We start from the raw sequence: 14,568 nt of genomic DNA, 5'->3' as shown, positions 1-14,568 counted from the left end.
TATAACTCCAAGCAGGATACTTAGGGATAATGTAAGAGGGAAAAGAATGAGCCCTGTTTAATAATAATAATAATAATAATAATAATAATAATAATAATAATAAATGCCCCGCCCATCTGACTGAGTTTCTGGGCACCTTCCAGCACAAATAAAAACATAATGTCAAACATTAAAAACTTCCCAAATACAGGGCTGCCTTCAGTTGTCTTCTAAAAGTTTTGTAGTTCTTTACCTCCTTAAAATATATTGGAGATGACTGCTAGTGCTAACACTTTCCCAGCTTCGTAAAGTCTGTAATTCACCAGAACCTATACTGGTTTCTGTTTTTATTTTGCAATGATATGTGTTTTACCCCTGATAATTCTTCCCACACTCCCTTACTAATTTTATCAGAAGTATACACTTGCACCTACACCCATGTGTGTGTGTGTGCGCGCGCGCATAAGAACATAAGAATTTAAGAAGAGCCTGCAGGATCAGGCCAATGGCCCATCTAGTCCAGCATCCTGTAGCCAGCCAGCCAGATGCCTGTGGGGAACCAGTAAGCAGAACATGAGCACAGGAGCCCTTTCCCCCCCACCTGTGGCTTCCAGCAACAAAAAGCATTCGGAAGCATTACTGCCTCTAACTGCAGAGGGCAGAGCATAGCTATCGTAGCTAGTAGCCACTGAGAGCCATCCAGGTTGGTGGCCGTGACTTGCCTCCTGGGGGAGCAAGTTCCATATATACGTTAATATCTTTGTTAACTTTATTTGAAAGCAATAAAAAACGAAGTGCTCCTCTTTCCACCTGCTTTCTCTCTCCCCCCACCCATTGCCCCACCTTAGTTCCTCTCTGTCTTTATGGGGTCAGCAAACTTTTTCAGCAGTGGGCCGGTCCACTGTCCCTCAGACCTTGTGGGGGGCCGGACTATATATTTTTTTGGAGGGGGGGATGAACGAATTCCTATGCCCCACAAATAACCCAGAGGTGCATTTTAAATAAAAGGACACATTCTACTCATGTAAAAACACGCTGATTCCCAGACCGTCCGCGGGCCGGATTTAGAAGGCGATTGGGCCAGATCTGGCCCCCAGGCCTTAGTTTGCCTACTCATGCTCCAGGTGTTTCGCCCCCCCCCAATGCAAATCCCTTTGTTCTCTTTATGGCCCATTGGAAAAACCAGTCTGGACAAAAAGTTTTCCGAGACTGTTGAGGGAATTCCCCTATGATGCAAATGAAGCTGGCGAAGAGGAGATTAAGGAGCCCTTTTCCAGAGGTGTAGCCCTGTCCTAAAAAAGGGCACGCCCTTACTTATTTCTCATTCTGTTCCCAGATCTCAGGCCAGAACCTGGACACATTTCTGTCCCGAGCTCAGCCGCCTCCATCACACTCTGCTCCTTCCTCATGTTTTCCAGAGGCTCAGCTCTCCAGTCACATAGAATCATAGAACTTGAAGGGACCCCCGAGGATCATTGCCCCTATCACCTTACTTAGAATTCTGTAAGCTCTGAATATAAGAGAAAAGGAGGATATTATTCGTGGCTGCATGCCCACCAGACTGTGGAAGAGCATTCAAAGCATATCCCACCCCCACCCCCCGCCGCCACCAAAAAAACAGTTTAATCTTCACAGACCTATAATTCCCAGCACCCTTAACAAACTACAGTTCTCAAGTTTCTTTGTAGGGAACAAAGATATGCTTTAAAGGTCGGCCTCAGACCCTGGAAAAATGCCACATATAAAAAGCTCCCTGTCTTTTCCAACCCCACATTCCATAATCTCCTTCTTTTTAGCAACGTAAACATTCCCAGCAATGTTCAAGGTGCTGTAAAAATAAAAAAACCAATAAAAAACAACAACTTGAATGATTCAGCCTGAATTTTTCGGTTCCTTGGACCAGTTACATCTGGCTTTGACTTCTGCCTTCCCTCTCCTCCTTCAATAGCTCAGGCCGGGCTATAATTAACCTCACAAGTTTCCACGTGGGCCAAATTCCCCAGAGGTCAACACTCCAGCTACGGGTTCTTCATAGGCTAAGGAAAGCCCCCACAGTCTGGACAGGCCCAACAGGTGAGAGACTTGAGTTTGGGACCCCCCCAGGACGGTACTGAGCAGCTCAGCAATGCCGGGAGTATTTAGGAAGAGCTTTATTGTGGGGCGAGGGGGAGGGTTAGCTGTGGGGGGTGGGGACTGCCCTATGGGATTTGGATATATGCACACTGCCTTCCCCCCAATTAAGCTCTTAAGAAAGGCAGGTGTCTGAACCCCATCTCAGCCTAAGGTTTTGCAGCTTCAGCGCCTACGGCAGTTTTCTAAGAATGTCCCAGGTGCGAAAGCACAACACAAACAGACATCCAGTCCTCCTCCTCCTCCTAGCAAACTGAGTCATACAACACACTCACGCATGCGCAACACATTACAGCAACACAGGTATGTCCCTGAGGAGACACCACAAAAATGCCGCGCTGGCTAGAACATTGTGATCACTCTGGTTTCCAAGAAATTTGCGCACAGCTCCACCACTTGCTCTCCGATTCGGATCAGAAGCACACATCACGCAAATGCAACACATGCACACCCTTTGCAGCTGTAATTAAAGCACACTTGCTTTTTATGCATCATCTATATAACACCCACCCACCAACACCGCCAAAGTTTTTCCAATGTTTGCTGCAGGGAAAATGAGCCTTGGAGAGGGAGCTTTGTGTTTCACACATGGTGATGGAGAGAGAAGTGGACGATCCTGCCTGGTGTTGAAATAGGATTCAGTTTTCCACTGAGGCAGCTTGGGTCCACAACACTGTGGTGGGTGGGAGGCAACCACCTCGGGTTCAAGGACGGGTTTGAGGGGGCTCAGCAGTTACAGGCTGCTGGCTGTACTTTTCTGTTGAAGAACAAAGCTGTGAGACCTGGCCTGCTTCTCCATTAGTAGCCTGTTGCCTCAGGTGCGGTGGAGAATACCAGTTTTGCCAATATTGAAATAGGAGTCAGTTGTGCCAGTTCAATTAGATTCTCCACATGGAACGGTACAGACGCCATTTTGTCCTTTGCCTCAGGCAGCAAAATCTCTCAGTGAGGAGACATGGGCCACATTCACACCATAGATATAAAGCAGGGGTGCCATTTACAGGGGCCGTGGGTCCCCTCCCAATATGTTCAAGAAGCGGGCCAGGTCTGTCCCCAGGAAGAAGATGTTTGGCCCTGCTGGATCCTTTTGAGGATCGTCAAAGGGACACATGGGGCTAAGCATCTATGCCCCGCACGTTCCTTTCACAAAGTTAAGGCAGCTGGCGGTGGGTTGGTGAGGGATGGTGGGCTGAGTCGGCCTGGCCAGGTGGGGGTGTGTGTGCTGCACGTGTGACGACATGCATGCGCAACGGGCCCCTACAATATTGGGCGCAACTAGACGCCTATGATACAAAGCACAACGGCATCACTTTAGACAGCCATGTCTTCCCTGTCCCCCCCCCCCGCTCCCCGAATCCTGGGAGATGTGGCTTGTTAAATGTGCTGAAAGTTTGTTAGGAGACCCCTATACGCCCCCCAGAGCCACAATTCCCAGAGTGCTTTAACAATCAGTACAGGGAACTATGGAGCCAGGATGCCGGCTCCCTCCTCCCTCACCTGCCGGCTGATTTTCCTGCAGAGCCCAGAGCCTCCATGGAGGCAGGGAAGGGCTCCGAGAAGCCAAGTGGGGAGATGGAACCAAAGGTGAGGGTGAATGAATGGGAGGGTTCGGTTTTGCTACCTAAGAACCAGGCGCTGCCTTTGCAAATGGGAGCAGACTCACCCACCTGGAGTGTGCGTTTGCAACCCTGACCTTGCCGCAACATGAATGAGTCTCGCACGTGAGCATGCTGTTGCTGCACCTCTTCTTCAAAAGCTTAGTGGGTGGAGCATGAACAGTTTCCGTCCATTTCTGAACTTCTTGCTTGCTCTTGAACTCCTGGACCATGACTCCTGAGTCTAGTGTCTGCTGCTATTATTTCTCTGAACTTACGGACAAGTAAGAGCCTCTGTTTGGGGGCAGGATCCAGGGCAGTTAAGGGCACTTGGAACTGTAGCTCTGTGAGGGGGTAAACTACAATTCCTTGGATTCTTTGTGAGGAATGCGCTTTTAATGCGCGGTGTGTACACAGCCTTAGACAACAATTTTAGAAAATTTTACACTCGAAATCTTTTTTTATTCTTTGGTGTGAAATATTATTATGGTTGCAGCTGTTGGGAAAAGAAGCTCTGTCACCACACAAGCAATTGCGGTGTGGACTGTGGTAGTGTTTCAAATCTGGGTTACTTGAGGGCGTGTTTTGGGATGTAGCTGTGTCTCTCCGCCTCCAGTTCTGCGGCATTCCTTTACCTTCAGATAGTTCTTCCTGGTGTTTAGTCGGAATCTCCTTTCTTGTAACACGAAGCCCATGGTTTGGCTTGGACTCCTTCAGAAGGTGGTGTGGTGGACTCTCCTTCACTGGAGGTTGGATGGCCACCTGTCATGGATACTCTAGCTGAGATCCCTGCATTGCAGGGGGCTGGACTGGATGACCCTCGAGGGTCCCTTCCCACTCTGCAGTGCTGCATTGCCTTATGATTTTCATTCCTTCTCTTCCCACAGGTCAGTCTTCTTTTCAAGAGGCGATGTCATGCACTGACAGCCCCTCAGAGGGCGCTGTGGGGCAGCAGCTGGAGCTGCGGAACGAGGGCCACGCCAATGGGTTCTTTGCTGTGGCTCAGCAGCTGAGAGAACAGCGCCATCTCGTGGACGTGGTTGTCACCCTGGGCCTGAGGGACTACGAAGCCCACAGCGCTATCCTTGCTGCAGTGAGCTCGGTCTTCCGGCAACGCTTGGAATGTGGGGAGCACGGCGCGGTGGAGCTGGATGGCGTGACCACACCATGCGGCTGGGATGCCATCTTGAATTTTGCCTACACTGGGGAGCTGGAGGCCACACCGGAGAAGGCTGGGGAGATCTTAGATGCCGCGGAGGCCCTGGGCATCCCTCGCGTGGCCGAGATTTGCAAGGCGGTGTTGGTTGGGATGGAGGCAGAGGACAGGCTGAGTCCAGCGGATGAGAAATGGGAAACACTGCGGGGCCTGGAGGAGCTTTATGAGAAAGGTGTCGGCTGGGACCTGGAGCTTAAAGCTGAGGAAGATATCTATCGAGGTGAACAAGGCAGAGCTTGAGGGGAAGCTCCACATACTGATAGGAAAGGGATCTGTGAGGTGGGATGGAATGAATGGGAAGGCTAGATGTTTTGGGTTTGGGACTATGGGTTCCTAACCGAGATATGGCTGTTGGGTCCCCTGATCTCATCTTCCCTCCTTCCAGTTCACCGACTAGCCTTGGCTTGCGGCTGCGAGTTCTTCCACGGCATGTTCACCAGCGGCATGAAGGAATCCCGCCAGGCGGATGCCCCTCTCTGCACCCGCTTCACCTCAACTGATCTGGGCCTGGTCATCTCCTTTGTGTACTCGGGAACGCTGGCAGGCGGGTGGGACAACCTCTTTGATGCTGCCCAGGCTGCCCTCCAGTATCAGGTCTCCGGCATCTTGGAACTCTGCCTGGATTTCTTCCACCACAAGCTGACTCCCGAATCCAGCTTGGATGTCCTCTCTTTCGCACGTGCCTATGGCCTTCATGATCTGGAAAGCGCCGCAGAGAACTTTGTGCTGAGGAACTTTGCTCACGTCATGGGGACACCCAAGTTCCTGGACCTTCCGGCCAGCCAGCTTGTGCACTTCCTCAGCTCCGATGCCCTCTATATCCTCAATGAATTGGAGGCCTTCCAAGGAGCCATCCGATGGCTGGAAGCTGACCGGGATGGACGGATGGACCTGGCCGAGCAAGTCTTGCGTTGCATCAGGTTCCCTCTGATGTCCACCCGGGAGCTCAAACAGGTTCGCGCGGTAAAAATGATGGCCTCCCCAGGCCGGCTCTATAGCCTCATGGTCGAGTCCTTAGCTAGCATCCCGCCAGGCCCTTCTAAGCTGGAGCAACTCCCTTGCCGGGTGAGGTACCCAGAGAAGGTGATTGCCATCAGCGGAGGAGATACGCTGGCAAAGAATATGGCCACTCGCAGCCCTAGCCGGGACTTCTGGTTCACCCACCGGTTCATTAGCAGCATCGGATTGGTCAAGCAGGTTGAGTGGCGCCGTCTTGGGGAGCTCCCAGAGGGGGCACGCTTCCGGCATGCTGTGGCGGTCAAGGACAACGCGATGTACATCTTTGGGGGAAAGGACTACTATGGGACCAGGGACACCATGTGCTCAGTGTTCAAGTGAGACGAGGGTTCTTGCCTTTGGAATTAGAGTGGGTGAGAGGGAAAGAACCAGGTTGCAAACTCTGTGATGTGAGAAGAGTTGTTGGTGGGGCATGGGAAGGTTAAACAGGTCTTCTTCAGAATCAGTATTTCAGCACGGAGATAATCAGTACAGTTGCGTAGGCCAGAGTGGAGGTGGATGTTTGGAGAAGTAGCCTATTGAACAGGGTGATAAGGGGGCAAAAGGAGGTGTCACAGATGGCGTGCAGCAGTCAGAATGTCCATAACTGGTGCTGGCCTGACCTGCAGAGTTTTATAGGGCTCTCCAGCCAATCAGAAGACTGGGCTGGGAGCCAATCAAATCGTGGTACACAGGCAGTGAGAAAGTTTCGACGATCCCCTCGCGTCTCAGTCCCGATTGGCTGCAGTTTCCACCAGGAGCAGCAGCCCCAATAGGTTTTCGTCCATCCCTGGGTTCCAGTAACATACGCCCTGGATGTTAGTGATTGACTGGCTCAAGAGAATGAGAAAATAGGATTGTTGGTGTGCTGCCCTTCTAGCAATCCATTGCTCTCTGATCAGGTTCCTCAAACAGGAAGGGACATGTTGTCTTTGGCAGCATTTGGCTGTCCAGAAATTTGACATGGGTGTTCTAAAGCCACTGTGGGAAAGGCGGGAAGATGTGAAGGACAGACAACATAACGAGGGATGCTTCTGAACCTTTAATTTTAGGAACAGATTCAGAGTTGCGGGGAGGTGGGGTTGCTTCCAAGCGCCATCTTTGTTTCCTGACACTCCCCTCTTGCAGGTTTGACCCTCTCTGTGGGAGTTGGGAGCGGTTGGCCGACATGACAAGTCACCGGAGCTATTTCCAGGTGCTGCACCAGGACGGCTTTTTCTATGCCCTGGGGGGCAGCTCCAACGACGCCTACTGCCTGGACACAGTGGAGTGCTATGACCCCCAGACCAATGCCTGGAGGTGAGGAATTGTGTGTAGGTGGGGCTTTGTCAAACCTCACCCGAAGTCCAGTATCGGGCACAGCGTTTTCATCTGCATATAGACACATGGAATGGGCTCAGAGGAGGGTAACCATCAGGAAAACAAGTCTGAGAGTGAAGGAACTGGATAAATTTTAACCCGGGGAGTAAAAGACTGAGGTGGGACCCAGGTAACAAATGATTTTGGGTGTGTGTGTGAGAGAGAGTGACAAAGCAAAATATCGAAACGAGGAGCACAAGTTTCTCAGGAGCCCCCCAAAATGGCAACCATAGTGCCTGTACATTTTGCCTTTAAATTTCAGGTTTTACAGATGCTAGAAACTTAGGACACACTTTTAAATTGGCATCACATCACTTTACAGTTGTGACTTACCCTAAGAAACCCTGGGAACTGTAGTTTCCTAGAGAAGTTTGACTGGCTCCCTCCTTGTGTTCTTCCGCCAGCTGATGAAGACCTTTATATTCCAACAGGTTTTGGGGAACTGACTGTTTCTGAGGAAAGGGCTGGCACTGTGATGCTCCTATTGTTGCTGTTTTTGGGGGACAACCACCACCTCTTGCAGTTACGAATGCCGTGGTTTAACTATGTGTTGTGTGAATAATATACATTTTCCTTCCTGTTCCTTCCCACTAGGCCGTGTGAACCTCTGCCCGCTCCGCTCTGTGGCCACGCAGCCTGCATCCTGGATGGAGTAATCTATGTCTCTGGGGGCAGTGACGGCTCGTGCCGCTGCCAGTCCTCCCTGATCCAGTACCGCCCGGGCGCAGCGCCCATCCCGCTGGCCACGATGCGAGAGGAGCGCGCAGGCCACAACATGGAAGCCATGGGTGGGCGCCTCTACGTGGCGGGAGGCCTGCGATGGCGGGATGGCCACGGGGGCTACGCCGACCAGCTGGCCTGCGAAGTGTACAGCCCGGGCCTGGACGTGTGGGCCGCCCTTGCCCCTCTGCCGCAGGCCCACGTAATCGCCGCCTCCGCCGTCTTGGACGGAGAGCTCTACATCATGGGAGGCTACAGCCACAACACCTATCGCGATACCCACATGATCCACTGCTATAACCCAACCCATGACCGCTGGGTCAGCGTCGGGACGTTGCCTCAGGCTTACGCCGACCTCAGGGCCTGCATCTTAGAAGTTCCTCCTTCTCTGAGGAGGAAACAGCCCTCGCCCTTAGATACAGCTAGTGTGGAGATCCCTGCTGATTCTTCGACAGAGTTCCCGTATCAGTACTCCTGAGATGCCTCCCCAGTTTTTAGCACAGCTTTAATAGGAGCAGAAACTCTAGGAATAGTTCACACTTGCATGCGTGATTTCTCTGTGCTTGTGCAGCAGGGGCACGGGAAGCTGGCAGCCCTTTGCACATTAAATGGACTCCAGCTCCCATTAACCGTAGCCAGCATGGCCAGCTGTTGAGGATTATAAGAGCCGTAGCCTAAAAGGACCGCTAATGGGTGCCAGGGTACCCACCTTCTATGGTGCTTGCAAAAAGTCTCAGTGATTATCCCCTCAAAAAAAAAAAAAAAAAAAGCCCAACAATGCACAACAGAAAGTTTTGTCTCCCTGCTCAACTTGTGGCTGAGCTTCTCCCACATTGAACGCACCCCCTGAACATGCTCAACATTTCATTGGATGCCAAGACTTGACACCCAACCTCTGTTCTGAACTGAGCGGTGCAAAGGGCTTCCCTCTCAGAGCGAGTGTGACGGTGGCTGGTGTAGGTGATGTGGCAGCCATTTTGGGTCATCTCACCCGCCTCATGGCCCCAAGAAGGTTGGCCCCACACCCCAGTTGTATACTTCAGGGAATAGAGGACCCTCAAGGTCCTTTCCAACTCTACTGTTCTATGATTCTATGCGATACACATAACTCACTTGAAAAAACATTGCAAGGGAGGCAATGTGCCTGAGTCTTTCATACCGTTTGATGCTGCAGTTACCAAGAAATAACCATGACTTGTGTGAACCAGCCTGGTGCTTCTAATGGAACCACACCAAGCAAACACCAAACGGCAGCAGTGTTGTTTTTAAACCGCCACTGCATTTCCACTACGCTTGGTTAAAGCTGCATCTGTTGAATTTCTGCTTTCTATTGTGCAGCTGTTAAAAAGGCAAGCGCTTCTGTGAGGAACAAGCAGAGAGGCAAAATGCTATGGGCGAGGCTGGGATTTCCCCCACTTCCTTCAACGTGATGAAGTTATCAGAAGCAAGAGTTGAATTCTTCAGTCTTGCTCGGGCTGGAATCTTTTCGACTGGCAGGACTTGAACTCTGTAAACACCCCTTGCTTGACTGCCTGGAGGAGAAGGAGGGTAACATTTAGATTCAATGCTGCACCCACTTTGGCCCTCCCTACTGTTGCCCCCCTCAGAAGAGAAGGCAGCCCACCCTCTGAGAAAAGCTCATCACCCCCTGTGCCAGACAGGGCCCAGTGCAAGAGCTTCTCTGTTAAGCTCTTTTTGTGTTACAAAATGATGTGTACACAACAATTAAGCTGCCCACTATTTAGCATTAAAACACATGCTACTGTAGGCTTGTTTAAAAAAAAATACGGCTGTGGTTAATCCTGTTCTTAAGGCACATTACTTCACTTTCCTGTTGGGGTGGCCAGCTTTTCTTCCTGGATTTTTAAAATGTTATTGCAAGGCCCTTGCCAGATTTTCAAACGGGCTACTGCAGCTTTAAAGGCAGTCCGCAGACAATGCTTGTGTTCCTGCTGGGGAAACCTTAACCTGCTGATTCATGTACAGTATAGCAAACATCTGCTAAAGGGCCGCCCTCTGCTATACATTTAAAGCAATATCATGCCACTTTAAACGGGTCAGGGTTCCCCCCCAAATAATCTTCAAGCGCATTGGCCTATTCTTCTACAGTCCTTCACTGCACATTTGCCGCAAACAGGGATTTTCAATTCTGATAAATATGAAAGATCAGAAAGGAGAAAGGCTTCTGTGTGTTGACGAGATGAGAGTTTGTTTCAGATTAGACCGAATATAAATGAGATTACCTGGTGAAAGCAAGCTCACACCTCTCACTGAGTCTGTCTTCTTCTTCTTCTTTGGCGATCACTCATAGCCGAGTAAAATTGTCTTCCATAATACACACGTAAGAGGCTCGTTTATATTTAGCCAATGTTTTCGCCAAATGTAGCTGCATTGTTGCATACTTTATGGATGCCCCACAATCATTTTATAAAGTAGCTGTGTTCTGTGCTACAGATCAAGCACTGCTAGGAGTTTTTTCTTTCTTTTTGTTTTCTAATGTGTTACTTAGCAATAAAAAATTCGGTGTGGTGTGAGCAATTTTCTATTCTGAATGTGTGGCCTAGAGAAAAAGTGTGGGGAACTGTATACCATAATATGATTGGGAGGGGGGGCTCTCAAGTAAAGCTTCATGCCTCTGATACCTCACCCCGCCACCCAATTCTTTAATTGTGGGCTCAAGTTTACAGGGCTGTCTTCCAATCAAGGTATGAGTATGTCCCTTTCCTACTGACCCCTCCACACCTAACAAAGACTTTAAAAAAAAAGTGGGGGGGTTTATTGGGCTGTTTTTGTTTTTATTATGTATTTTGTGTTTCTGTATGGTGATTTCGACTGATCGCCGAAGAATTGATGCTTATGGTGCTGGAGGAGACTCTTTGAGAGTCCCACGGACTGCAAAAAGACCAAACTTACCCATCCTTAAAGAAATCAGCCCTGAGTTCTCACTGGAAGGACAGATCCTGAAGTTGAGGCTCCAGTATTTTGGCCACCTCATGAGAAGGGAAGACTCCCTGGAAAAAACCCTGATGTTGGGAAAGATGGAGGGCACAAGGAGAAGGGGATGACAGAGGATGAGATGGTTGGACAGTGTTCTCAAAGCGACTAGCATGAGTTTGGCCAAACTGCGCGAGGCAGTGGAGGATAAGGGTGCCTGGCGTGCTCTGGTCCATGGGGTCACGAAGAGTCAGACACGACTGAACAACAACAAAAAAATGGTGATTTTCTGTAGTAACCACCCTGAGACCTGCGGGTACAAGACAGTATACAAATTATTATTATTACAACCCATTAGATACTTTAATTGGCATTTGATTTTATAGTCATAACTGATTCATTTTTAAAAATTATTTTTTGTATCCCATCTTTGTGAACTGCTCTTGCAGTCGAGTGATTTATAAACAAAACGACTAATGTAAGTCGAAGCTGGAGCCAGGGCTCCCGCTCCCTCCCTTTGCAGCTCCTTGCGCGGTGAGTTCGCTCTCCGGATTCAAGAGCCAGGACTCCTGGGTTCTTCTCGTGCAACATGAGCACTAACGGGTTAAAAGCCGCGGCGGACCGGAGAGGTCATATTTCCGGCTGGTGGGGTTCCTCGCCCAAAATCCTCTTTCTGAAACGTGACGCTTTATATACCGCCAGCCGGGACCGCCTTCTTTCTCCGGGGGCTCGAGCGCGGACGCGTGGAATAAACCCGGTGACCTGGACACCTGGGTCCCACCGGAGGCGCGTGGGATTTTGCTGCCGGGAGGGAGGCAGGGAGAGAGACGCTTGTTGGGCGCAGTCCAGGCTCCGCCTAGGCGGTGCTTGCGCCGGCTGTGGTTTCTCCGCTTCAGCTTCCGCGTCCGGGAAGGGCTGGCTGGAGGTGCGCGGGCGACTCGGTTTTTGGGGTTGGGGTTGGGTGAGCACCGATCTCTCTAAGAAAACCGATAAAACAGGGTCTGTTGGTGGGGCTGACTTCCCACCCCGTACCTCTCCAAAGGCGGTTAGGGGGTGGCGGCTAATATTTCAGGGAAAGAGGCTGTAGGTTGCCTTGAGAGTCCTTTTACAAATTCCGCAGAAGAGCGGGGGAAATCCCTGCTAGGAGGAAAGAGAGAAAGAGAAAGATTGTGATCAGCTCAGATGGGTGGTATATCATCATCATCATCATAAAAAAAAAAAAACTAAAAGGAGGGATAAAGCAGCTTAAAGCGGTGACAATTTGGCCAACCTGTACCGAATTTGCAAGCCTGAATGAATTCGGCTGGAATTGGTTTCCTGCAACGCACCGAGGTGATGGTTTGTGGCGCAAACCATGGTTTCTGGTTGCCACTGTCAAGCAGCGATAAGGGGCTGCTGGGTGTGTGTGTGTGGCTCCTGTGCCTTTAACGTTTCATTGACTTAAAGCTTTTCCGAGCCATGGGTGTGGCTCAGTGGTAGTTTGGCATGTAGAGGTTGCCAGGTTCAGTTGTTGCAGGTTTATCTGCTTTGGGGCTGAGAGAGAGAGAGAATCACTGCATGAAATCCTGAAGTGTTGCCGCAGGTCAGTGTATGCATTACTGAGCCAGATGGACCCAGTGGTCTGGCTTTGGTATATATATGGCAGTTCCCTATGGATGTTTGCCCAACGCGTTTGTTTGTTAAATGCGCAGGATAGGAGATAAGGGAGGGAGTTTAATTGTGGCTGGCGCCAACGCTGCAGTGAAATACAGGAACTGAAAGCAGGAACCGAGAGACAGTGGCTTCAGATAAACAAGGGAATTAATTGAATTAACCAGGAGGCAGGAAGAGCATGGGGCTAGTTGCAGCTAGGGGTGGTTGTGCAAGGCTTTGTGACTCAGTGAACATTTAGATAGGGTGGGACGCTGTGGCTGCAGCTATGAGTGGCAGGGTGGGGGGGCCTGGCTGGGCCTTCGGACTTCTAGGGAATCTTCCGATTTCATTCCCCCAAATTTTCTGCTTTTCAAAAAATAAAAATAATTAGTTGCTTTCACCGTGTTATGGTGCCACAAGGGGGTGCTGTGCTAAAAGGATGCATAACTCTAAACGTGGGGTCTTTTACACCCCAAGTGTTGAAAGGATACCATCCCACAACTGCAACATTTCTCATTGAGAGCCCGTGTGAAGCATTTCCTCAGATCTATTGAGACTCGACAATATTTGGAGAGCCATAAGTTTCTCATTCCTGAATTCAATAAATTATTATTATTATAATATATATATATATATGTGAAACCCAGCAACGTTTGCTTAAAGAAGTGGCAGTATGGGGCCTAAGAAACACTTCATTAAAACACCAGCGTGTTAACGGATGCTTAGTTTATTCATTAACTTGTGCAGCTGATTTCCAGGAAGCTTTCTAGGTGCTATGTGCGATGTGAAGGTACAAAGGTAGAAACGCAGGAACTGGGAAGGGACCTCAGTGGTCATCAAAACCCATGCAGGTATTCCACTGCTACAGCAGCCTTGATAAGGTGACCAGCCAGCCTTTTAATAAAAACTTTTGAGCAGCCGCTGCAAATCTTGCCACTCTTATCCAACACAAATCTGTTTCAGAGTCGCACAGCAAATGCATGATTTTGCTTGGTCATTGCCATCGGGTATCCTGCTTAACAAATTCAGAACAAACTTTCCCTTGGTTCAGAATGCAAAGAACGGTATAATAAACAATGATAAAGATCTTCCGCTTATTGAGCACCACAGAGACACAGTTCTGCAAGTATTTTTACACCCCTCTAAGTATTCTGAAGAGGGACACGGGTGGCGTTGTGGGTTAAACCACAGTGCCTAGGGCTTGCCGATCAGGTCGGCGGTTTGAATCCCCGTGACTGGGTGAACTCCTGTTGTTCGGTCCCTGCTCCTGCCCACCTAGCATTTCGAAAGCATGTCAAAGTGCAAGTAGATAAATAGGTACCACTCCGGCGGGAAGGTAAACGGCGTTTCCGTGCGCTGCTCTGGTTCGCCAGAAGCGGCTTAGTCATGCTGGCCACATGACCTGGAAGCTGTACGCCAGCTCCCTCAGCCAATAAAGCGAGATGAGCGCCTCAACCCCAGAGTTGTCCGCGACTAGACCTAATGGTCAGTGGTCCCTTTACCTTTAAGTATTCTGAAGGCATCGTCTGGAATTGCAAAGCCATTGAAACAATTACAAATCCAATACGGGTAACTGAGTGGGCTGAAGATCTCCACTTAAGACAGCTGGTTAAAAAAGATTTTTTTAAAAAAATACAATAAAGTTCCTGTCTAATAATGTGGGCGGCGGCGGGGGGGGATTGATTTCCATCAAGTAGGTGCCACCACACCAAAGGCCCGATTATGACATAGTGTGGAGCTGACCCTCCTGAGGTAATGGCATGTGCAGCATAGCTTTCTCCTGCAAAGTAATAACAATAACAATAATTTATTTATACCCCGCCCATCTGGCTGGGTTTCCCCAACCACTCTGGGCGGCTTCCGACAAAAGATTAAAAATACGTTAAGAGAGTAGCATTCAGCTGGTTTTATAAGGGACGAGATGCTCTTTCAGGTACCCTGGTCTCAAATCTGCGTAGGGCTTATTTGTGCCGAGTACCAAAGTCTATTCTTTCTCTTTGCAGACGT

The 14,568-nt window shown here is 49.7% G+C and overlaps 1 protein-coding gene across 1 annotated transcript; it reads left to right on the top strand.

Annotated features, from left to right (window-relative positions):
• Window positions 1-2,005: 2,005 nt before the first annotated feature.
• Window positions 2,006-8,592, top strand: KLHL33 (kelch like family member 33). The gene is made up of 5 exons (XM_033171046.1): window positions 2,006-2,052; window positions 4,592-5,140; window positions 5,306-6,254; window positions 7,045-7,215; window positions 7,870-8,592. The coding sequence occupies exons 2-5, from the start codon at window positions 4,615-4,617 to the stop codon at window positions 8,471-8,473; spliced, it is 2,250 nt and encodes a 749-aa protein (XP_033026937.1). The 5' UTR covers window positions 2,006-2,052; window positions 4,592-4,614; the 3' UTR covers window positions 8,474-8,592.
• Window positions 8,593-14,568: the final 5,976 nt, after the last annotated feature.

This window comes from Lacerta agilis, chromosome 14, assembly GCF_009819535.1.
Source record: "Lacerta agilis isolate rLacAgi1 chromosome 14, rLacAgi1.pri, whole genome shotgun sequence".
NCBI lineage: Eukaryota > Metazoa > Chordata > Lepidosauria > Squamata > Lacertidae > Lacerta > Lacerta agilis.
Note: the sequence above shows the minus strand (reverse complement) of the source record. Positions and strands in the feature narration are given on the sequence as shown.